This window comes from Rhipicephalus sanguineus, chromosome 7 (genome assembly GCF_013339695.2).
Source record: "Rhipicephalus sanguineus isolate Rsan-2018 chromosome 7, BIME_Rsan_1.4, whole genome shotgun sequence".
Taxonomy (NCBI): Eukaryota; Metazoa; Arthropoda; class Arachnida; order Ixodida; family Ixodidae; genus Rhipicephalus; species Rhipicephalus sanguineus.
This window is the reverse complement of record NC_051182.1, coordinates 124,111,896-124,137,811: the sequence shown is the minus strand read 5'-3', so window position 1 is coordinate 124,137,811 and position 25,916 is coordinate 124,111,896. Positions and strand designations below refer to the sequence as shown.

General features: G+C 45.6%; 1 protein-coding gene across 1 annotated transcript in view; it reads right to left on the bottom strand.

The window, feature by feature from the left end:
* Positions 1 to 1,912: 1,912 nt before the first annotated feature.
* The window catches only part of LOC119398980 (lithocholate 6-beta-hydroxylase-like), a 59,857-nt gene continuing 35,853 nt past the window's right edge, over positions 1,913 to 25,916 (bottom strand). Inside the window, exons 9-12 of the mRNA XM_049417484.1 lie at positions 23,157 to 23,220; positions 13,161 to 13,301; positions 9,590 to 9,752; positions 1,913 to 1,993 (exon numbers count right to left, since the gene is read on the bottom strand). Of these exons, the coding sequence (XP_049273441.1) occupies positions 1,913 to 1,993; positions 9,590 to 9,752; positions 13,161 to 13,301; positions 23,157 to 23,220 (449 nt within the window). The remainder of the gene's footprint in view (positions 1,994 to 9,589; positions 9,753 to 13,160; positions 13,302 to 23,156; positions 23,221 to 25,916) is intronic.

Genomic DNA, 25,916 nt, shown 5'->3' with positions numbered 1-25,916 from the left:
ATGTCTAATCTGATTGCTTCTAGGTTGCTGCTAGGCTTTAGCTGAGTGACGTTAGGTTGTTTCTGGGTTGCTTCTAGGTTGTTTCCAGGCTTCGGGTAGGTGATTCTAGGTTTTTTCTAGGTTGATTGTCTGTGGAGTAAGATTCGAGTAAACCACAAAGACAGTCACAGACAAAGCACGGATGGCCAAACTCCAGAGACAGCAACTCGCGCTGAAACCGAGCGCTCGCAGCAACCATATATCTACGGGCACGTCGTCGCTGGCGTAAGGCTTCCATCGCTTCGGAGTCTTCTCGCTGCCGATATTGCCTTTCCCGTTTCCTAGTATTCTCCCATTGTACGTACTCGGGCTCTTCGGCTAGCCGCCGTCGCTTCGCAGGCATTTCTCTGGCTTAGTGTTCCCTTCTTCATCTTCAGTGGACGCGTGGTGAGTATTGCCCAATTTCTGTGGCACGTGTCCGTGATAGCCATTTCTTATGCTAACTGTTGTCTGATTTCTTTTTAGTGGAGCAGTAGTGAGTAGCGGGATGTACCAAATTTTTGAGGCACATGCCCGTTTATGATGATGATATTTTTTCCGGTCATACGTTTTACCTCAAGTTTGAGAGCTTAACTGTTGAAATATGTTTTGTGGTTGAATGCGGTGAAACCTAAGTTCTCGAGCGATAGCTCGGTTTTGCTTGCTTTGGCAACGAACAAGACCATTGACGAGGCCATAGTTTTGAAATGACAGGGACAAAGACAACAGAATGTGTGCTTTTCAGTGCTATGGCCTCAATGGAGGTATCGAGTCAACTAGCCGCCAAACTATTGTTTGCAGAGATTTAACTTTATTAAGACGAAAGACTTCGATGTCTCATCAAACACGAAAATAGGCCGGCGGCATCCCGCAACGTTGTCGTCAACACGAGCGATGCGAAAAATTATCATCACTATGGTGATTTCATCGCATGAAGTCATCTTGATGACGTCACAATGACGTCGCAGGTTGCTCATCTTGCCATCGTGGGCAGCGGGGTTCAGTGGCTCGATGGGGGCCGCCGCAGTAAAAACATTTGGGAGTCTCGGCTGCGCACCCGGCACGGGGGTGGGGATCACCGCAACGTACACAGCGTGGTTCATGAGTGCATGTGACGCCAATGTGTCCGTATCGGCCACAGTGGTCACATTGGGCTGGGCGCGGGCGTCGGGCGCGAACGCGGCGATGTTGCTTGAATAGCTCAACGTCCGGCGGCGCCTTTTTGCCGGCGAAGCGCACAACGATGTTTGGGCCCGCGCGGGAACATTCGAGAACTGGCTGACTCGACGAAACATTGTTTCGGATTTCCAGTTCATCGAGGGCGGGATCAACGCTGTAGATTATCCCACTACACGTGTTGTTTGAAGCCTGGCGGGCACGAACCGCAACACCACAGATTTCCACGATGGTGAGGAGGGAGTCAATATCGGCTCCAGCAGGGACGTCAACAGCAGCAACATTCCTGCGGAAGTTCACTCGGACTCGCTCAACGCCCTCAAGCGTAGCCAAGAAGGCAGAGATCGCCTCTTGCGAGGCCTGCCTGAAGGTGGTCTGTCTGCCTACAGGGCGGTAGAGAACTGTGTCGTATTGCGGCACGGAGTTTCGCACTCCCTGTGCAGGCTTGGACGCTGCACCCCTTGGAGGAGCAGACGAGCTGGCAGTCTCGGGGCGCTTGGGCTGCCGTGAGATGGTCGGAACCAGCGGGCGGCACAAGGGGGTGTCGCCCGATGTGTCGATCGGAGACAGGGCCGGAAAACCATCAGGTGGGACGGTTCTTAGGACGCAGCTTGGGCGCACCAGCTGACCCGTCTTTTTCCCTTTCTCAACGGGGAGCCCTTCTTTCTTGTTCTCAGAAGAAAGAGGCGGGTGAGAGGGAAGGGGTCGGTTGGAGCGGTCAGGATGAAGGGTTCCTCCTTTTGTTCTGACGTGAGGTCAGTGGGGGAGCCCGAGGTAGAGGGGGTGTTTTCCTCGGAAGCTGCAGTGGACGAGGGCGATGAGCCTTCGGTGCACGTTTCAGGAATGCCGCCAGCACAGGGAAGGTGCGTTGACAAAGCTGTTTCCGAGAAGTGGGTGCTTTTCCCTTCAAGGTCTGCAGGTGCAGGGTGGGTTTGCGAGCTTTTCTCCAGCAAAATATGGCAGCCTTGTGAGTCAGGCTTGCGCGACTTAATGCAAGCTTCGCCCTTTTTTGTAAAATGTTACGACTATAGGGACAGATTTCCACTCTTTCAAGCAGAGTGAGTACTCCTATAACCGTTGACCTTTATTTTAAACGCCTCAAACAGACGTTTATGATATTGCATCAGAACAGTTGCACACAGATCTCCAACAGTAAAGTACAAGGTTATATAAATCACTCACACTTTGTTCTATAAGCACAGATTGTCTCTGCTTAAGCTGTTGGCCTCTTCGGGGACAGTTTACCGCTTCTCTCCTCTTCTCTGTCTCTCTCACCTTTCGATTCCCCTTTTCCAGTTTCCCTGCGTAGGGTAGCGAACCGGACTGTGACGTAGCCATAGATTTTTTAGGGGAGGGGGAGGGTTCAAGCATACTTTATGTATGTTCTGTTCGTGCGTGCAGAATTGCTCGCACGAACGCACATGCAAAATTTAAAAATGTCGCCAACACCCCCCTCTCCCCAGCTACGCTCCTGCAACAAGACATGTGTCTGGTTAAGCCCCCTGCCTTCTCCCCCTTTGTTTTTTCCTTCATCCTTCCCGCAGTTTAGTACATGGTACACAAAGTCGTTAACTTTTCGTTTCTAAACAGAGGCACATCTGATATTTTGTGGTGAGAAACAGCTTACCACGATCTCACAATAGGGTATTTAGTGTTCTAATTGGTCGCTTTGTTTTTTTACAGCGAAAGCTGTTATGAGATCAATTCAACGGCCGTTTTTGGTGCCGTAGTTGTCCGCCGCCGCCGCCGCCTCCGTTGTCCGTAACCACTATCGCTCGAAATAAGAAAAAAATGAAATAAGAAAAAATTTTCAGGATGGAACGGGGTTCGAACCTGGGCCCTCTGCGTGGGAGCCCAGTGTTGTACCTCAGAGCCATGCCGGTGCTTGGAACTGCCTTTCAAGAAGACGCTATACAGGCTTCATGTCCGGAAGGAACCACATTAACATGTGTAATTTAGAGTGGTAGAAGAGTGAAATAACAAACCACGCGCCACACACCGCGAATTCTGTAACCAGGCGTCACACAATCCAAATTGCGCAACGAGTGGGCTGTTGGATGCTTCCAACCCATTACAAGAGGCTCTGCAATAATTCTTCATCGTCATCAGGCACAACACCAACAAAGTGCGCATAATGCCTTACATGTTTTTAGCGGGTACCACGGCTCTCCGTTGAATGACGAAAAATGGCATAGTGGCTGTTTCCCTACTTCACAGATATTATGATGAGTTATAGCGTAGTCGGTTCCCCGCAAGTGCACTTGCATTGGTTGCCAAGGAAGCCCATAAGGCTCCCATGATCCATTTCCTCAGGGTCTCAATAAAGTTCTTCCCTCCTCTCTCTCTCTCTTTCTCACGTCAACGTATGTTATATTGCATGGTGGGAGAGTGAAATAGCGACCAGGCGTCACACAATGCGAAATACGTAACTGGTGAGCCGTTTAAAACTTCCAACCCATTACGAGGGCTGAGCCACAATTCTTCATCGTCATCAGTCGTCACGTAAACAAGGTGCACATGGTGCGCACAATGACGAATAATGGCATTGTAGGGGCTTACCAACTTCACAAATATTGTGATTTATGGCGTAGTGGGTACCTTGCTAGTGTACCTGTATTACTAGTCCCATGAGAGTTTACAACGGGCTCTTGCAATGCCGCTCTTCCAGCTTTCGCTGTGACTGTGCTGCGCTTTCCGCGCAGGCCTGGCATTTTTTCTGAACGTGTGCGTCAGATGAAATTTTAACCAAATTTTAGGGACAGCGTGCTCTTCTACCATTTATAAGGTACACGGATTTCCTCCGTGACTCCTTTCTCTGGAGACCCTGAGTGGCGCTCCCTTCAAGGTCCTGTGGCGCAAAAAAGCCGTTTTTCCCTTTCGCATTAAGGCAATTTTAAAAACCGTCTAAGCGAAATCTGCATTGATCCGGGAATCCGCCTCAAGAAATAGAAAAGCCGTCGAAAGCTCTCACAAACCCGGTAGTGACACTTGACGACGTAATGCATCTGCAGAAGCTTCGATCCTGCAGCCTTCTTTTGTTTTTCGCAAATAGTTGTCCGCTTATGTTGAAGTATCAATTAAGAGATATTGGTCACGCTTGCCTGCGAACTTTTACTCTATTGTGTCAAACTGGGACACACTATATGTGCATAACATTGGTAGAGCGGCACCAGCACCGCTTAATAGCTTCTCGGGCAAAATAGAAACATTCACCAAGATGAATATGTATGAGTGGCAGCGATCGAAGCTTTCGTAGCAGCCCATGCGTGAAAAGAAATGCAGCCCATGAACAATTTGTGGAGGTTTGCACCATCTGTGTGAGGATGTAGACACATCCGGCGGGAGCAAACAACACTGTAGAGAAGGCATATCCGAATTAAAAAACAAAAGCGGTAATGTTTTATGTTTGTTTTCAGTGGTGCGTAACATAAGTCTTTTACAGCTTTCAATTACAGCGGCACCTTTACCCATCCTGCAGTTTTATAGACTAGGGGTAGAAGATTTCAAACTGTAGCCGATCAATTAAAACTGCTAGAGATTTACGTGCCAAGAGCACGATGTGATTGTTAGTCATGTCGTAGTTGTTACTCCGGCTTAATATCGATCAACTGGAAGTCGTTGAACGAGCACCTAAAACTAAGCACGGGCGTTTTCATTGCACGCTTCCCCCATTTAAATGCCATCCCCGGGGCCGGTAATCGTACTGCCCACAAGCTCTACAGCATAGTCTCGCAAGGTTCCAAGACTTGTATCCCTCCTAGACTGTTAAAGCTTAACCACTCGCCGTGGTAGTCTAGTGAATATGATGCTCGACATCTGACCCGAAGGTCACGGGATCGAATCCCAGCAGCGGCGAACGCATTTTAATTGAGGCGAATTGCTATAGAGGCCTGTGTCTTACTTAGATTTGGGTGCACATTAAGGAACCCCAGGTGGTTGAAATTTCCGGAGTCCTGCCCTACAATGTTCCTCATAAACATATCGTAGTTTTGGGACGTAAAACCCCCAAAATTGTTACAGTTGAAGCTAAACCGATGCAACGAATGCCGGCTTGGTGTGCTTCGCCGTCGCATACGATAGTACAGAACACCGTTGCCTCGGGTACACACGAAAGTACTGAACCCTTTCACACGCCACATATGAAGAACTGACTGTAAATGCGTCAAATCGACACAACGTTATTTCAAGGCACTCGATATTCTATTGTAACAAACACAATGTCATAATGCGTTATTTATGTGTGTTATAATAATTATTTCCAATTAAATTGTAATTAAATATCTATTTATTCCGAAGTCGTTCATGTCCGTTTTTGCATAGGTAGAACGAAATCTCACGCCAGAAATGTAGTGCGAATTAGTTTTCGGTTACGTCCATTTGAAGGAAAAGAAAATTACACCTTTGACGTGGCTCGAGGGAAGGCGCACATCGAACGACTCGTCGAACAGTGCACTGCCTTCACCAAACTGATCACGTACAACAGTACCCTGAAAAATGAAGTTAAATGAGGGCAAATTTATTATGGAGGATGTTCATTTCATTCAAAGCTCAATGTCTTTTGCTCTCTTCAAGCCTAGATTGATTACAAATAGCAAAGAGAATTGGTGTACACAATTGCGTACATAGCGTCTTAAAGGGGTAATTTTCCGGGGCCTTTACTGATGCGTGGTCTGCAAGTTTTCTCGCCTCATCTGACACGTGTAGAGGTGTAAGCACTGTATTAATGGTGACATCAGTGTATTTCTCTTGCAATGTAAAAAAAGTGAAAAAAGCGTTGACTAAAATATACAGTTTTATTTTAGACCCTCTAATTTGTGTAGCTGAACCCAAACTTTGTCCTTTGGTGTCATCAAAATTCCGTACGTGATGAGTTCCAAGTCAGGCTGAAAAAAAAGAAATGCAAGGAAGATTATAAGCGCAAAGCGCATCACTTCACTGATGCCATTGCCTCAATGAGTACCAATTGGCAGCAGTGCATGCGTTGTGAAAGCCTTCGAAACTGATTATTCGTATCAGTGTTCGGCATTCTGGCAAACATGATTTACTTTTGCGTTCACATGCTTATATCGCGTGCTGTTTGTTTGCTACCGTGCCTAATTTTGCAGTGTGATTCGGTGGCTTCATTATCAAAACTTGTGATCATGCGGTCTATGATTGTTACCTCTTGTGACATGAAGTAGCACCACCGAAAACTTCCGTGACACCCTGTATGAAATGAGTAATCTTTGCTGGCGAGAGCCGCGAATGATATGTATTCCATCATCTAGAGCACAACACAAGGACCGAGTGACAACCGACGGTCAATCGGCCCTTGTCTTGAATTGAAATGAAATACCACCGTGCCCAAACTTACGTTATTTCAACTTACATTTTTGTGTATTCATTGAGAACCTACGTGTCCGCTGGAATAGCATCCCATTTCTACCACAGGCAGTACTTAAGACTATAGCGGTATGTAATGATGTAATTAAATAACAGAGGTAAACTAAATAGATGACTGAAATCCCTAAGCTGGAATAACGAGTAAGATAGTTACAGAGGCACCTGCGTCTCCGTGATTGCTTTCAACGCGAAATCTCAGCGTGTGTGGGTTTTACGGCTACATGAACCTCTAAACAACTTCAACGTCTGCATGACGTAGGGTTATGAAATGGCGTCATCCCATGATGGCGTCGTTCCGCTACATGTGGTGTCGTCACGTGACGCCACCACTTCGTCGCGTGAGCTTTATTTGCTATCGGTAGGTAACGGCGCTCGCCGGCGTTACCGCCTGAATGTTTGCGCCTTAATAAATTGAGCTCCATGCGGTAGTATTTCGATTACATGCGTTTATAGTTGCGTCCGGTGATTGATTTTTAGCGGTGGTTAGTCAAGATACAGAAGATTTTTGCGTTTTGCAAAGCAGTCACATGTCTCATCCTTCAATTTTAAAGCCTGTCTCAGTGTTACATCTATATGATTTGACAATACTGCAAACTCCGGCGGGAACTGTTGCTGAGTGGGGTAAAATGAGCACATAATCACATAGAGAAAAGAAATGCATAAAAGACAAAAGCAGTCAAGAACATCCATTTAACCAGCAATCTACGTGCGAAACGTTTCGTCGTAATTTATACTTAATCTGTTTCTTAATTGATCTCATTCGGCTCCACTATCGTTTATACAAAGAAAATTACATCAACGCAATATGCCTTTGGCTAAACTTAGACGCTAGGAAGGGGACAAAGAAGAGGATTGTCTTTTGTTAGGTGGTCCCATGCAGCCGATTTCCCACAGGGTGGTTGCCCTCCCAAGCGACTGTGCACTTTGTTCTGCCGAGCACCAGGCCGAAAGTGCCGATGTACCTATTTTACCAGTAGGTACCCGCCGGCAGCAATTCTCTACCTCCTACAGCAGCGGCGGATGCTCGACTATTTCACGAAGGCTGTGGTTGGAAGACTGTGCCCAGGGGCCTTTTACAGAAACTTATAGGGCCTCCTTTCGTGATGAGTACCCAGGAACAACCGAGCGCCAAGTCGTTCCCCTTTTGGAAAAACCGGTAAGTTTCCGGTCAGCAGTGTGAATTGAACCCGGTACCTACCGCATTAGACGCAAACGCTTTACTATGTAGCCACCGCTGCAGTGGCTGCGTTGACTACATAATTATGTTGGTACTACACCTCTCCTCATTATGTGAGCTGGTACATACCGCTGTTCATGCATATCGTGTAATGAAAGTACTACGGAAGTTCACTTTTTGAACCGCTCCCTTACACAATGCCTCATCTGAGGACTGTAAGGTATTTAAAATATTTAAATAAAGAAATATGTCCTCTAATAACATAATAAGCCAGGTCCGCGCGGTACACGCAGTACACCCGCAGCATAACCTGTAGGACCTTCGTTTCTATATATAGAGCCCGTTGTAAACTAAATTAGGTCAACTGCGAGAACTACTGTTGAGAAATACCCATTAAGCCATAATCGCCATCATTTCGCGAAGTAGGGTAGTACTCACTACGCCATGATTCATCGTTTTGCGAAGTAGCGAGGTACCCACTAAGCGTCTGCAAGGAACTATGCGCACCTTCGTAGCTGCACTTTTAGGGGCGAAGCACCTTAGGGTCTCGCCTTGTCGGCGTTGTCGTCGTCACGTTCCGTCATAAAGGAGTATGCGCTACAAAAATTGATTAAATCCCACTACTCGCCACCACTCCATTACCATGCATATTATGAGTTAAAGGTTCGTCGTTGCTGCTTAAAATATTATGTTTGGCTTAGCAGCTGAGTCAGAACCACCAGTGGAACTTACCAAAGTGCTCAAGTTTCTTATCTAAATCCAGATACACAAATATGCCTCTCTACGGTAAAATCATCTATTTGAAACACCACTTCTTGAAACACATCTGCAAAGTGATGGCGCGTTAGTGAACCGGTGGCGAGTAAAGCAGTAAAGAGTGATAATCTTGCCGTGTGAAAGACGGCGCACACTGCATGCTTCGCCCCTCCCAGGTTTCACGTTAGTGGAGCTAAAATGCCCTTCCCTACATGCTTCGCCTCTCCTCAGTTTCTTGTTGATGCCGTGGATGCTTATGATGATGATTATGGCTGAGCCCTTTGTAACGCGTGGGAAGCTCTTAAACCACCCACTCGTTACGCAGTTCACGTTTTGTGACGCCTGATGTAGTTTGTTTTTCTGCGACGCAATATTACATCTGTTGACGTCGTTCCTCGCCCGACTTGACGCCTGTATATGTTATTATTGCGAATAGTATGTAGCACCAGCATGGCTCTATGGTAGAATAATCTACTGTCACGCAAAGTGCCTTGGTTCAAGTCCCGCTCGAAGACAATTCCTAGCTTAACATTCTTCAATGTGTTGAGGTCATCCATAAGCACAATGCGCAGACTCCTCACCGGAATGACAACACCATCAACTCGAAGCGCACTGCAAGTCCTGGTAACCTTGGAGCCAGTGCTTGCAAGCCTTCATTAACATCATAGATTGCAGTCTACACCCTAAGAAAAAAAGGTGCCCTTTCACTCTTCTTTCGTACATGGGAGAGCCACATGTGTACCTCTCTCTTTAGTGACTCTCTTTCGTCCCATTGACTCGGCTAAATAGAGTCGAGTTGACTCTCTAAACGTAAGGAGAGTCGAACCGCACTCTCTGACAGTGCGCACTTTCAAACTTTCTCAATATGCTAGGTGAACGCCGCTATGCGTGAGACCGCATTAGCTCTTCTCTCTCTCTTACTTCCTTTCTCTATTTTTTCCTTCCTTTTCCCCCTCCCCCTGTGTAGGGTGGGAAACCGGGTGTAACCTGGTTAACCTCCCTGAATTTCCCTTGCACTTCTCTGTGTCACTAAGCCACGGTCCATAAAAGTGCTCATATTACGCGAAGAATAAGTCTCACCTTTTGACTGGGGCCGTGTGTTATCCTAAATCGGCCCAACACCTGCGACGTGACCGATGCCATTTCGAGAAGGGCCAGACGCTGGCCGATGCACGCGCGGATGCCGAGGCCAAACGGCTGATACACGCCCGGTTTGATGAGATGCTTGTTCTCGGGGCTGAACCTGGGAAGAGAATTGGTTGACGTGAGATATAAACTGTGATGTAGCGCATAAACTTACGGGCTGCCTCGTGTCGGACGTTCCCCTTTTTACAGGGAAGGTGTGTGTGGCGAAGTGAAACTAAATTTCATCCTAGCGCGTATTGCTCTAGAATTCGGGCAAACCCCACTACTCACCGCTGCTCCACTAAAATTGAAGAAGGGAGCACACGAGCGGCAAATACCAGTTAAGGTCCCTGGTCAGGCGTAACCGATAATTGAGAAATACTTTATTGAACCGTCGGAATCAACCTAGAGATAAACACCGGCGCCGCACGTTCCAGCCTCACTGGTTAATAATCCATACGGAATGCTTGGGCGGTGATGATATTTTTTTAGTTCTAATTCGGAAGCCCGCGTTTGTGCATGACGCAGTAACATGATCGCAAGTAAACTTCGCATGTAAGTGCAACACTATTTTGCAATTTATTTTATAATATTCTCTGGGAATTTAAGTACCAAAACCACGACATGATCTAAGGCGTTTTGCATTTCGCCTGTATGTACTAATTTATTTGGCGCACGCGGCGATTAAAAAAAAATATGGCAGCTTCACACTAATGATGCCAAGCGTGAAGGAAGGGCGGGCTGGGTGGACTTTCTTGCATCACTATATTTTTTTCTTTCTTTCTTCTCTTTCTCTCTGTTTCTTGTATCTGTTTCTGTACCTGTTGCTTTTTGTTTCTTTCTTTCTCTATTTCTTTCTCTCTCTCTCTGCTCTTTGCTTCTCTTTATATATCTCTTTCTATTTCTGTATTGCTGTGTGTTTCTTCTATCTCTTTTTCTTGTCTCTGCCTTTCTCTCTTTCTATGTCTTTCGCTCTTTTTCTGTCTTTTTATCTCTTTATTACTTTCATCTCTATTTGTCTGTTCCTTTTCTTTCACCTTCTTTCTCGTCCTTTCTATCTTTCTTTCTATCCCCTTGTTTCTGTCTCTCGCGTGTTTCACGTGCTCCACTTCGCCGAGCAGAGTTTTCGTTTTTGCGCTGTTACCTGCTGTACTTGGTAGTGGGGCTTACCCAATTCAGGTGGCGCATGCGCATCTGTGGCTTTCTGCGGACGACAAAGGTTTTGCGGACGGCTTAAAGGGCTCCGCTGTTAATAATAATAATATTAGTAATAATGTGTACAGTCTTGCTCCCCAAAACCACGACATGAATATGAGGCACGGCGTCGTGGGGGGCACCGGACTGATATCGTCCACCTGGGGTTCCTTAACGTGCCCCTAAGTCAAAGTACACGGATGCTCTTGCATCTCTCACTTATCTATATGCGGCCACCATGGCCGGAGTCGAACCCGCGTCTTCAAGCTTAGAAGCGCGACACATTTGTACTTGCTAAGCTCTCACGGTGCACACACAAACAAAATTGCTGAACGGAAGGAGTGACAAAATTGGGGGACGCTTCAGCTTCGCCTTTAAGTGTAGAACGCGATAGCAATATCCTGCTCCTAGAGCGCACTTCGAACACTACGAGTATTTAACAGAATGTGCGCAATAAGGTGTGTGCCTTATGTAATGGGTAGCATGCTTTAAACCAGGAGCAATTATGCGCGAGAACATTTTTCGAAGTTGCGATGCACCCACTACGTGGTCCTAAGGGAATACGTGCAGTAATGTGTGTGCCTTTTGTAATGGGTGGCTGTCTTTAAACCACCAAGTCGTTATGATATTGACATGGTGTGACGCCCGATGGCAATGTACGCTTGTACCACGCAGTATTACTGCGATATTACATCTCGTACTGTGACACCTGTATACAGGACGCGTATTTTTTGGGAAGCATCAAAGTTATTTTCAGTGCAGCTCCAAGCAGAGGCGTGGCTGTGTGGTAGAACACCTGCTTGCCACGCAGACGGCCTGGGTTCGATTCTCACTCGGACCCAACATTTTTATTATTTATTTTATTTGCAGCTTTTTCGATTTTTCGGTCACGGACAAGATGGTGATTTTTCGCTCACAACCAACGGTGCCGACGCCGACGGCGGAATTTCTGCGATACGAGCTCTTTAACGCTATCGCGTTAAAATTAGTGCTGGAGTCCCTTAGCCCTTGGGCCTGCGCGTTCTAACGTCCCATTGTACATCTCCACACATTCTTGCATCCGACAGCCGGACACAAAAGGAGCACAAAGAGACGCAAGGGCTTGCGTACGCAAGCACATTGGAGGCCCCAGGAATAAAACTGTCCAATAGCAACTTATAGTGCTACGTACGTAGCGTCCGTAATGGCGTTTTGTACGTACATCACACCAGGTCGAGCATAATGCGCATGAGGAGAAGTTCAGCGCATGTGCTGCACGCGAAACGTGGCGTTATTACGCATGCAACGGCATTAAGGAACCATTTTGCATGAATGAAATGACAGGCCGAAAACGTACGCAAGTGCGCCATCAGTAGTGTTAGATTTAGATAGTACAATGTCCTTCAAATTAACGTTACGCGCGAGATCATAACTTGCGCTAAGTCTTTGAGGTACTTGTGTTTGTGGGTTCAACGCCTCCTCTATTTTTGCGAAAACGATAGAGGATGATTGGTGGATTCGTCTTTGTAACCTCTACGTCATAATTTTCTGCATCCTCCTGCACGTGATCCTTTACTTCCTGTGAAGATTGTTCATTTGCGACAAGAAAAAAGCGATTGAACGAAAACTTGTTAACGCGCAAGGTGTTTGTTATTTTGTCTTCTCTCTAGTATACAACTCCGTGTATGTATGGACATCTCCCGCGCATCAACGCCCCTTTAGTTATGGTAAATAAAGGGGAAAATTTTTTTTCTTGGTTTAATAAAAAAATGCTTCACAATACCACAAGCATAAACCCTGCCATGTTAAGGCACTTCGTAAGCGATAAAAAGCGCAAAAAAGAACGCGCCTGTGGCAACGCCACAATGAAATCCTGGCACCAACTCACTGTGACGTCATAGATTTCGACGCCATCTCCTTGGACTTGCGTGGTTAATTGTCGGTAAAAATGAAGTACATATCTCCTCCGATGGTGTATATGTACTTCATGTACGAAGTACGAACTTTCTTGTACGAAGTTTAAGGAAATTTTATGCAGCCAGAGTACGAAAATCAAAGAGCCCTTTAAAATCCGTGATGTCACGCTGACGTTCACGTGCGTGGTTTTCGGCGCGAAACCTAATAGTGACACTTTGATCTTAATTTTCTTATCTGTTATTAAACGTACGACGGTGAAATTAACGACGGTAGAGTTAAAAAAATAATTTATCAGTGCAAATTTATACACTGATTCACTTTCTTAAACTGTCTCCAACGCCATACTTTACAAGAGTAGTATGCCAGCGGTATACAGACGCCGGCAAAAATCTCTGCTTTTCTAATAAAGATTCTTTCTCTCTCTCTTGCTACCTACCTGTCAGGGTCAAACTTTTCTGGGTCCGTCCAGTACAGTGGGTCGTGATGCAGCTGATACGTGGGCACCATGACAGAAGTTCCTTTCTTGATTAAATATTTGCCGTACCGGTAATCTTCAGCCGCGCAACGTGTGGTGGATCTGCGCACCGCAACATGGCACACGCTTTTATATCACACACACACACACACACACACACACACACACACCACACACACACACACACACACACACACACACACACACACACACACACACACACACACACACACACACACACACACACACACACACCACACACACACACACACACACAGCACGCACGCACGCACGCACACACACACACACACACACACACACACACACACATACACACACACACACACACACACACACACACACACACACACACACACACACACACACACACACACACACGCGCGCGCGCGCGCGCAAAAGCATCAACACAGGCTTCGCCGGTACGCGTCATAACCATGATATAATTGAGGTACGCCGTTGTGCAGGGTTCCGTCACATTGGAGCAGCTGGTGTTCTGTAACGTGCACTGTCATCGCGCAGAACTCGTGCCTTTTGCCATTTTGCCCATCGAAGTGAGACCGCCGCTTCAGGAATCGAACCCGCCACCTTCTTTTCAGCAGCTATAAATACTGGTTTATATTGCAAGGTAGATAAGACGGACCGGAGATAGGCTCATACTACGTTGATTAGACGCACTATTCTTTCACAAGAAGAAATAAGTTCATGGGTAGACAGAGTTATGAAGCGAGGAAAAATATCGGCAGATACTATGCATCGTGGGAATCAATTTCATACTAAGCAGCCAGTTACTAGCAATCTATGCCGGAATTTTAACTGTTAGCCAAGCGTTACGAAGGGGGTCTACGCCTTTGTGTCATTGAATAGTTGTCTGATTTTCATGGGCTTACCTGGTACTTAGAATACACTTTCGCGTAAAGGGTAGCTCATGATCTCATGTAACGGCAGCAATCACGTCACAACAGATGCATCAGATTTATAGCCGCGGAGTACAGTACTCACGTATTCAAACGCGACATCATTTTCTTTCTTTTTGTATTACAACTGGTATGCGCAATTGCTCGAGTTAACCACGTCATGTCGCGACGAGTGTGGTCTCTAAATATAATGTGGGCTCTGATGTACTCGTTGGAGTCGAAACTACGCCGATATGACCCCAACTGAAGATGTTGTAAACGAAAGTACATGCGTTACCTATCCTTAAATTGTCCTGTTTAAATCCGTGAGTACTGTGTATACATAAGTAGTGGCCGTAGGCGTATTCGCGCAAAGCTCGACTATAGCTTGCGGAGTCATAGGTGGGCATATGTAATATTTATGGCCTTGTTATAAAATCAGACAGCCAACACTGCAACCGCAGGTAGCGTTGTTCTGACATGAGGCTTGTATGTGGTTGTTTAGCGAGGTTACTTTATTCGTGGCATGACATGAAAATCGTGTTCCTCATGCCCTCACGCTTTCCTATGCCGATTTTGGTATATACCAAGGCCAGAAGGCGACCACGATAGAGGGCACCAAGACGTAGGCGGCAAATAGATAGATAGATAGATAGATAGATAGATAGATAGATAGATAGATAGATAGATAGATAGATAGATAGATAGATAGATAGATAGATAGATAGATAGATAGATAGATAGATAGATAGATAGATAGATAGATAGATAGATAGATAGATAGATAGATAGATAGATAGATAGATAGATAGATAGATAGATAGATAGATAGATAGATAGATAGATAGATAGATAGATAGATAGATAGATAGATAGATAGATAGATAGATAGATAGATAGATAGAAAGAAAGAAACGGTCAAAGTGCTTTTGGTTGGCAAAGAAATGCTTCGCCTTTAAACATCATTGCACAGGGACCTCGCTGGAACTGACATTTCGACAAGTGATCTCGTCTTCTTGAGGGCAGCAACAGCCTTACTTGCCAACCAAGCCTTTTGCTGCCGTGGAGAAGACAAGTCGTGTCGTCTAAAGGTCACCATCGCTTCATCATCTGCTTTTCAAGACCACGTTGTTGGTCACGTTCAATACCAAAACAATATCCCCTGATGCTACTCAAATGAAACCCCATTCCTTATACAATGCCACCTCAAAAAGCGGGCCTTGAGGGCAATAAACTTAAAGGGGTCGTGCAACACGTTTTCAACATGATCAGAAAACGCTGCCGATCGGTAGTCGAGGCTTCTGAGAACACGTGAGCCAAAAATTGTAGCGGAGCACGCTACTTGGGCATTGCAATTAACTCTCAAATCAGCTAGAAATCGTTCCATCGACAAATGATGCCATAAAGGCAAAGTCCATTGCGATTGGCTGATGTGAGCATCGTGAGCTGCATAGTTACCGTGGCCGCCACCGGATGCCGCCACCTGCCCCTGCGTGCGCCATACTGAAATTAAGAGCCTAGCGTTCGAATAAAAAAAAATACAAGAAAGTCATCAAGGTCATGACGCGCGATGACGAAGGGACGCGTCCTCTGGTCCCCTTGTCATACCCGTACCTAATAAGCTTCCAGCACGCTCGCTAGTACGAAAGGAGAGAGAAAGAGCTCGAAGTGTGCGACAAATCCCGGTAACTCCGCTTGTGCTTGACGGATTCTAAAGAAATTCTTGCGGCTGTCGATTCGTGAGGCAAGAAGCTCTTTTAATGAAGCCATTTGAGGATTACTTGGGAAAATGCTGAAGGGCTCCTTTAATTGAACTGAACGTCGACTCCAGCGATTGCTTCGTGCGATTCCCTGTTCTGCGATTACTTCGTGCGATCCTCTGTTCTGCGATTACCTGATGCTCCAGTCACGTGACTGCTGAACACATGCACGCACTCTCGACGACCCCCGGCTGCTTCGCGCTGCAGCAACGGGCATACATGGCCAGCAAGCCGTACTGTCGTAACTTTCGCCTGCCACGAGGACTAAGGAGGCAAGATGAAACGTGCCTCCTCCAGATGACTCGACGTTGCCTACACGTACTACGAAATTAGACAGTGAAACTCTCCAATGTGCACGACACGTAATATTCGGGGAGGACTTATAAGACGCCCTGTGTGTCTGTTCTCGGTATTATTACTCAAAGCGACAGATTCTGAAGGCAGCCACACATTGGCAACTCGGCTTGAGCTTGGAGCTGCCGCACCTTCCTGGCCCGTGGCAAAGCACCGCATGCGACACGAAGCGCGATACCGCTGCTGGTGTATTTAAGGACTGTATACCTGAACGAAACATTATGACTCGTGTGTGTGTGTTTGTGCGTGCGTGCGTGCGCGCGCGTCTGTGTGTGTGTGTATGTGTGCGTGCATGTGTGTGTGTGTGTGTGTGTGTGTGTGTGTGTGTGTGTGTGTGTGTGTGTGTGTGTGTGTGTGTGTGTGTGTAACCCGAGATCCAGAGTAGCAAGCCATGTGATAAGCCACACTAACATCTCTGGGGGTAAATATAGCTCTTTGGAAAACAAGCAAGCTGTATACGCTCACAATTTTGGTTAACTGCATTCGTGTTGTAAATGAAGACGAGACAGACACAGAATAATGGCAGTTATATGTCACGCATAATCTTAGCGTACCCGCTATAACACTGCGACAGGCCCTGCCGCCACCAAATCCGACTTACAAAAATGTAGTAGCTATTGTAGCATCTTATGCGAGAAACAAGCCACTTTTATATCGAACGAATGCCCTCCCCCGCCTTCGTTTTCCGCTTGTAATTATGCATTTCATAGCATTCATTTTCAACCTCAGGATTTCACATCATTAAAGTGGCGCTTTCACTTCAGTCGCGCCTGGCGTCAGATACTGTCCCTAATGCATTGCGTTTGCCCGATGTAGGACGCAGTAACTATAGTCACACTTGTGGCAACAAATGTGACTCTGTACGTGTGGCAGACTGCCATTAATAAGCCTGGTAGTATTTACCAGCGCCCCCCCCCCTTCCCTCAGAATGCATGTGCAAGATTTGCCTTTGAGAATACGCACTCCTTAGTCAGTTGGCACATAAGCTCATGGGGTCACACAGGACAAGTGCCCGAAAGGGCCCTTGTCCTGTTTTTCGTGTCCGCGTGTTTATACAAGGACACGAGTACATGGACATGTAGTTTAGGACAAGTGCCCCTTAGCGCACTTATCCTGAGCTTCGTGTCCTTGTATTTGTGTCCTTGTCTTCTTGCCCTTGTACATGACACAGTAGCGGAGTCAGATATTTTCTCGGGTGCGGAGGGGGGGGGGGCATTCACGCATACTTTATGTATGTTTGTGCGTGCGTTTCTATGTGTGCTTGTATATATACACATAAAAAATTGAAAAAAAAATTACGTGTTTTTGATCCCCAGACCCAAACTCCTCCCTGGCCTCGCCAGTGATATGGCAGGACAGGACATAGACATCAAGGACAGGAAAAGTGCTCCAAGAGTCCCTGTCCTTCAGTCCATCTCCTGTCGTGCCATTTGTTAAGTTAGGCTTCGATACTTACGTGATGATGGGTGGATACATGCGTAGCGTCTCGGACAGCACTTGGTTCGTGTACGTCAGCCCCATGAGTGTCGGAACGGAGAGTTCGTCGCCCTACAAGAAAAAAAAATGAAACGCTCTTCCGTGCGCGTCGCTTTTCCACCTCTGTTACTCCTTTTTAATAAGTTTTGCATTAGGATGTACACTCTGCAGGTGTGCTGTGACGTATAACATGCTTATCCGCATATCACTAGTGCGGGCTAATATCTGCCGCGTTCGCGACAGTTCGCATAGATGGTAATTGAAATGAATTATTTCTAAACAAATGTGGTTATAACGCATTTCCTTGGTCATTACCGCTCCGTCGACACTGGCTCATTTTGGGCCATCACATCATGGTTGTAATCGTTGTCCACATTTTATCTTATTATCATATCTGGAGCTTCCTGCTGGTGGAAATCACTATACACTTTCACAAGGGTGTCAGAATTTTCAGTAATGCCCGGCCATGCGTGAATAGAATTCAATTCATTGGGTTGCGCCTGGCGCATATGAAGTTTAAGGATAGGTTGTACCGCAGTCGAATGTCAATATTATGTACTTTGCAAGAAGAGCGATCTTCTCCAGATTGCTTCCGCACTGCAACGGCAGAAAACACTCACAGGGTCTCTTCTGCATTCCCTTAAAAGACGACTCCAAGTCGAAAGCAATCAGCTGTGGCTATTTCATAATCATCATAATCGTCATCAGCAGCATCGGAGTTTGAGAGGTCGCGTGGGCAGAGAACACCTTCTTGACACTTTGGATGATGACGACGACGACAGTGATGATGACGATGTTGATTATGAGTTATAGCGCAGCCCTTTATCATCGGTACGCATTTTTCAACCACCCACTCGATACAATATTCACGCGGTGTGATGCCCGATGCGATTCTACTCATTTTCCACGCAATATTACGCCTGTAAGCGTGACTCCTTGCCCGACGTGACGAATGTATAGGGTGTTTTATTCAAAGCGACTTCAAGCAATTTCGGGCTGGGCTCTGTTGTAGTCAGTGCTGGGCAGTATAGAAGATACATGTATCTTAGATACTATCTTAGATCCTCTATGGGTATCTTGTATATGTGTCGCGATACGTCTCGAAAGACGAGTATCTGTATCTGTATTTCCGATAGATTCGAAAATGTATCGTGTATCTTGAGCTACAAGATACTCCTATCGCAATACAACCGTGCGAAACAGTAATGGCTGGCCAGGCTCAGCTTCTCAAGCTGGTGCTGGTGCCACTAAGCCATCTGAATTAGTCATAGGGCAGTGAAGCAATTTTATTTTTTCCGCCACAGTACTCCATTGAGGGCAGAAGATGAGGAAGACAAGCGCACGGACGTCTACGCCCAGCCCACGCACCTTTTGTTCGCTCGATTTCTTTTCTTTTTAGTTGCGCCAATACCATGACACTTGCTCTTAGCCACTGTCCTGCGCCGCGTCTATCGCGCAAATTCTGATGTTGCTAGTGTCGTCATTGAAGATTCTATTGCGTCTTGCTCCGTAACGAAGTGCGATGCGTGAAAGAATGGGGTCCTTTTCGTCGCGTGGATTTTACATATCAGCGATATGAAGGATCTCGCGAATGTAAGTTTGACTTAGATGCCATGAATTAATATATATGCAAATATGATTCTAACAACTGTAGCATCACTGGTACTCATGCTAGATTTAAAAGAGCAAGCGTTTACCTAACAGCAAATTTCTTGGCGTACCGTATTTCTCAGTTCTTGCTACATTTATTCAAAGAATTTATGAAATCATATTTTGATTATTAGCACAAGTGCTTTCTTAGCTGTCATTTTGCATCCCATATATTACCGAGGTCTCTGCACTATTTTACCGGTCTGGTCACTGCAGTATGTCTTTTTCTTCTGCTTCTGCTTTATTCTTCTAACTGTCTGCTTTATTTCCACTACTGTTTACGCACGTACACGTTGCCAAGGCGATTTTGAAAACAAATATATAATTATGTGGGCGTACCGTGAGTAAATAGTACAAAACATTCTGCTTACCGCTTAGGAAAATAGCGAAATTCAGTTTGCATTATATTAATGTAAATCATTAGGAGCCATCTTTAAGATGTTAGGAAGGGGATTCGAGAAAAGTTGTTTTACTGAATGCTCCGTTTTACTCATGAGCGTCCCAACGAGCCGTTTCAGGCAGTTTCCATAGGCACTGAATTTTCTATTATCTCAACAGGTAAGTTGACGATATTTCATGCTCATAGCTATTAAGGGCGCCGTCTGTATTGTGTTTCTGTACTCATTCAATGTGGACGTTTGATACAGAACCACCTCTCTATTTTGAGTATACTTGCTTTCCTGTTTTAGGCTTTCTTAAATATTTTTCGCATTACTAATCGTCACGTAATGGGGGATATAAACGGCAATAGCGCGAATAGCGGCGGTGTTCTGCGACGCTTTGTGGATCTATACAATACGTCTCAGACGTTTCTGTGTTGCACATGTTCTCTCGTTGAAGATAAATTGCTAAAACGATTGCACGGTAGTGAGTTTATAAACAAAGATTCCTTTACGCCAGCAGATAAGTAGAATATGAAAATTCATTGCGGTTTTATGCCATATAAGTATACACCAGAGGTCTCAAACTGAGCTTATAGCCAGCGGGCCGCAGACGCGAAATTTAGTTGGAAAGGCCGGGTCAATGACGATGGTGGGGGAGAGTTTGAACAAAATGACGTTTGAAAGGAAGTCTTTCCCATATCTCATATAGAGGTCATTTCTGAAGGGTATTTGGAGTCAGGATTTGAGAAACATCGATACCGATCAGTGTTGCGGAATGGGCGCCTCCATTCCATTCCAGTTCCATTCCGGGGAATTAGAATTCCGCAATTCCATTCCTTTCAATTCCTCGGAATGAAAAATCTTAGCCCATTCCCACTCCGGGAATGGCCGGGCAGTTCAATTCCATTCCGGTAATTCCTCAACGTAGGAAAGGCAACTTGATATTATTATCGAGTTAAAAATGAACGCCCCTTAAAGCTGGTGGCATCAGATGCATTAAGAACTGCAAAAGTACGCAAAACACGCGACCAAGGTCGATGGCTAGTAGCTTGGTGACATATCTCGTGCAATTCAACCACCCTACTAATTGCCATACGGGCAGTTCTCCCGCTACCTGTAGTATTTGCATGGTCAGCATGTTTGAACGAATGAGGATGTTTAATATTGTCTAAGCCTGAATGTGTTAATGCTAAAATGACGACATAGCGTATTTTTATGTTGACAAAAGTAGTGTTCAAGAAGACTAAGCAGTTTTGCCCCGCGTCTGGAGCGGTCGTGAATATGGAGAAAACTAAGATTTTGTTAATGGGGAGCAAAACCCTCTAGATCTGCTGGTATTAGTTGAAACAGTGCACCGCTCGGGCACCTTGTGCCTTTGCATCGAATACGGAACAATTGGTCGCACTGCTCGTCAGCACTGACGCTTGTCCAGCGCTCTTCGCAAGGACGGGTGAGGTGAGAACTTTCTGTGTTCGCCTGTGCGAAGGTGTGCAATGGCTTGCTGGTCACAAAGGTTATTTACGTGTGTCAGGTACTAAACTGCTCGTGAGATAACGACCAGACTGTGGATAGGGTGTTCACCACTTTTTGTGGGGGTTTCGGTGGGTGCCAACGCGCAAGGATAATTTGTTTCTCCCTTCAGTGTCTACTGGCATAATGCATTTGTTTCTACACTACCTTATGCCTCGGTTTGTAGTAGGCGCGTTGCTTGTAAATGTATACTGTGCTTGTAATCAGCCAAGCCATTTTAAAAATACTGCTTTATTGTTAAATTCGAGGCTCTGACTTACTGATGTCTGAAAGTTTGAAAAACAGCGCGTAGACGAAAACGTGCTCTATTTTCGGAAAAAAGACGTAATTCCATTCCCGTTCCATTCCGTACAACAGGCACTTAATTCCATTCCCATTCCACTCCTCCAAGCGTTGTCTCCATTCCATTCCGGGGTCGCGAAAATGTGGAGTGATTCCCGAGCCATTCCAATTCCGGAGTGGCAACTCCGCAACGCTGATACCGATGTGCAGAATGACTGATATCTGGACGCGGATTCTGAAATATAGAGTTTTTGTTCCAGGGTTATATTTCAGCTCATGGTGACCACATGTTCCTCACGAAAGGAATCCTTGAGGCGAGTAATGCCTGTGCAGCTCACGAACATACTTATTTAGAAAATAAAACAAATTTTGCGAAGACGGTCATGTGTGCGGGCCGGGCCGCTAGCGGAATGTCTCACACTCTAGTAGACACCATGCGTCCCCCCTCCCTACCAAAAAAAAAAAAATGTCGCTACGACTGTTGTCGCTGCTGTACACCGGTCCGGATATATGGTATTGTGCAAGCTGTCTTTTACGGACAAGGTAAAAGTGCACACCGGTATTTGCGCCATCGTGCGAAGGCTTCTTATTGAAGTTATTGTGATTATATGGCAACCTGCTAGATGGTCGGCAAGCTGTGCAAAGCAAGTACCGCTGTCAGCGAAGTGTACAAAAAGTCGTCCTGCGGAGAAGCTAAAACAAACCCCAATAAGTTGTTTTGGAGAGAAACTAATGTACTTTGAGCAAGAAGGGCAAAACATATGAGATACTAACAGACATTTCATTCAAGTGAAACAAAATAGGTCGCAGTTAAGAAATTTTCAAGCATTTTCGAGCATAGGCGTTGCTGCTACATTATATGGATCTATAATAACAAATTTGAGAATGTATCGAAGTATCTTAAGATACAATTGCCAAGTATCGTATAGGATACAATTTTCGCGGCAGTATCTTGTATCTGTATCTCCAATACCTCTTGCCTGAGTATCTTGTATCGTATCGCGATACAATTTCAAAGTATCTTTGCCCAGCCCTGGTTGTAGTATAGCCGACTGCTGCGCAGAATGCCTTGTTTCGACTATGGCTAAAATCCTGATTGTCATCTGATTTTCAGGAGGTGACGTGAGCTTCTGTACCACGTGCGGCGTCTTTCAAGGCCTTAAGGCTTTCGCCTTATTAAGAGATCTATACACTCTTAATCAGGTCCCGGTTAGATGCTAGCGATGTCTAGGAAACTAGACGAAAAATGTCCGGTTTCCTGGCTATATCAAGCAGATTAAACGGGAGCTGATTAAGAGTGTACAATAAAGCTTTAACTTAAAGCATTTCAGGCTTCACGCGTTCGTCACTTTGCTTCGATGGCAACCAGCAATAGTTGTGAATTTTCCAGATTTTTTTAAGTGCAGAACTGCGTGCTTACCTCTTTCTTGAAAGCTTCGAGTACTTCGTTTCGCATTCTTTCCTGGATGTCGCGGTGTTTGCCCATAAGATAAAACCAATACGTCAACGCCAGCCTCGTGGTGTCGTAGCTGCGCGCAGTGACGAAAGAATAAAGAAGGAACCATTTATTTACCTCCTATTCAAACTTCATCTGCATTCAGAACTCACCCTCCGAGGAAAACGTCCATACAGTTGGTGCTGAGCTCGTACAATTTCTCCTGGGACAACGGTACTAATAGGCAGATCCACAGAAACCAAATGGCCGCAAAAAAAGGCACAGTCAAACGATCACATATGAACACGATAAAAAGAAATTCACACCATCTCCCGCTAAAGGGGACCATGAGGCGATACGAAGCAGCGTTTCGGCATGTAGAGCAGGCGTTTCAGAGGGGGAGTGGAGAGGGAAGGGAGAGAGGCAAAGGGGGAGGGGTAATGGAGAAGGGGAGGGAAGGGAGAGGGAAGGGGAAAGAGGGAAAGGTGGAGGGGAGAGGGGAAGTGGGGATGGTGAGTGGAAAGGAGGAAGGGGGAGAGGGTAGTGGAGAGGGGAAGTGGAGAGGGAAAGGAGGTGTGTGGAGAGGGCTTGTGCATGCGCAGTAACGGTGGTCACGCCGCACACCACCACCACCACAGGATTGAGCTCCGCTATAAGATGCTTCACATCTAATAAGCTTCAGTAGAGTGACTTGTTGGGCGAGTTGGTTCATTCTTATGGTAGAATTAGCGCAAATACCACGACGAGAGAAGCCATAAGATAAGCTTGTTGTCAACGCTAACAATAATTAGGTTTTCCAAATCGAGATACATATTTTAGGTTACGCGGCGCACAGCGCAGTGTAACATGCACATTTATGGCCATAAACAATGCCATAGGCAACGCTGGGATGACCACCAAGACGCCACAATACGCGAACAAAGGTATCCACGTTTATCCACCTTTACCTCCACCTTTATCCACCTTTACAAGGGCGTTTGTAAAGGTGGATTTTCAAGTGAGAAGGCACATTTCGCGAATCATTACATATCAATGAAGGATAGTCAGTACATTAAATTTATATATAAAGTTTATATATTAAATAAAATATAAACCAACCAATAATGCTCAATACGTCATATATGCGCATCACGGGTAATAAACATGTAAATATTAACTGGGTGTTCCCTTTCATATTGCGCGTGACTGTACTTGATGGAGACATGATAACGCCTTTTTGAAAAGAACGGGGACGTTTCAGCAAAGATTCGCCTGACAGCCTACAAAAACAATGAAAGAAAGTTCACCGTATACCACTTCGGCAAATTTCCTGGCCTTCAAAATTTTCTTTACAAAAAACTCAGTCACTAAAACATTCATTTGCTCATGATCAGGGACAGGGTTAACGTAATGATTTTCCGGTTTTCGCATGCTAATTAAACGAGGACAGTTGGGCAGCCAATGATTCCATTATTAACTTTTTTTTGAAGGGTGAACTTGTCGGCTAGTTGGTTGATCATATCGTAAGAGAAACAGTGCAAAGACCAGGACAGAAAACGCACACATAAAACCACACGTAGCGCTGACAGACAACTGAAGTTTATTGCGGCGAACAACGTTAATAAATACTTATGCACGTATCAGACAACGTCAAAGAAATCAAGAACAGACAACAGAACAAAGAAAAGAAGGGAAATGAAAAATCATAAATGTACTCCGATGTCAAAAAGCTTTGAGCGCATGACACCAATGGCTAACATGATTCACCAGCAGACACATACACAATTTCCTTGTCAGTTAACTAAACAGAAGGAGTGCTGACACATCTATTCTTTAACATGGCAGTTTTGTGGGCCTTGATTTTTTTGGTGGCCAACAAAAATGCGGCCGCCGCGGCCGGGATGCGATCTCGAGACCTTCGGGTCAGCAGTCGAGCATTATAACCACAAGACCATCGCTGCGGGTAATGATTCCATCATTCGCTTCTTAAAAGGATCAAGTAAAATTTTTCATATCGTGAGGGAGATTTCCCTTGTAGCTGCCTGTGAAAATAATTTATGCTGAGATTGATAGGGTGAAAATTTAGGTCCTGTACAAGGAGTGCTGCTCTAGTCGATGACTTTAGCGACAACAAAAACAGGTTGAGGAAACATGACTGGTTTGTGTGACTGAGTATGGAGGCAGTAATAAACCCTACATTGGAAATAATCAGATCGAATATTTCCCTCTAGAGTGTACTGAATGTGAAACTAAATATCAAGTCCATATTTGAATGTATTCGCATTCTCCGTTGTATATTTTTCATATTAGCGTGTTTAACTCGCTATATATGATCTATTTGCACTATTGCATGAAATACGCTTAATTTTATTTGTATTTAGTTACGTTCTCAGTCAGGGTTTCAGTGTAGCTACACTGGATACTTGGGCAAGTTCGTACGCTTTTCTCTGCGTCCTTCTTTTCCGGTGTGTTCTCTTTTGCGATGTTTCGTTTTCAAGATTTAGTGTACTCATATCAGTGTGCCTAACCTGGACACAAAAATAAAAGTCACAGTTTCGCCGTAACGGCAAAGCAATGAATGCGATAGCAACAAATTGGAATGTAACGCGAAGAACCGAAAGCAGCTCGAAATTGCCAGCGCGTCGCTCGAGGCCAAAGGACGCACGAGGAGAACGTACAGAGGACGAGCGCGAACTATCATGCGTCACAGCTCGACATTTGAAGTTCACTGCACAAACATAAAGGAGGACGCACGAAACGAACGAACAGGTACACACAGGACGAGCGCGAACTAACTGTCACAGTTGCTACTTATTTCTGTCTGAACAGCGCGCTACTTTCGCAAACGCGGCCGCTGCAGCGAGTGAAGTGACCTTCGCTTGCTCTGTGACTTCAGCGCGGACACCACGGTGAAAGCACAAGACATACAACCCCACGCTCCATACCCCCGCCCG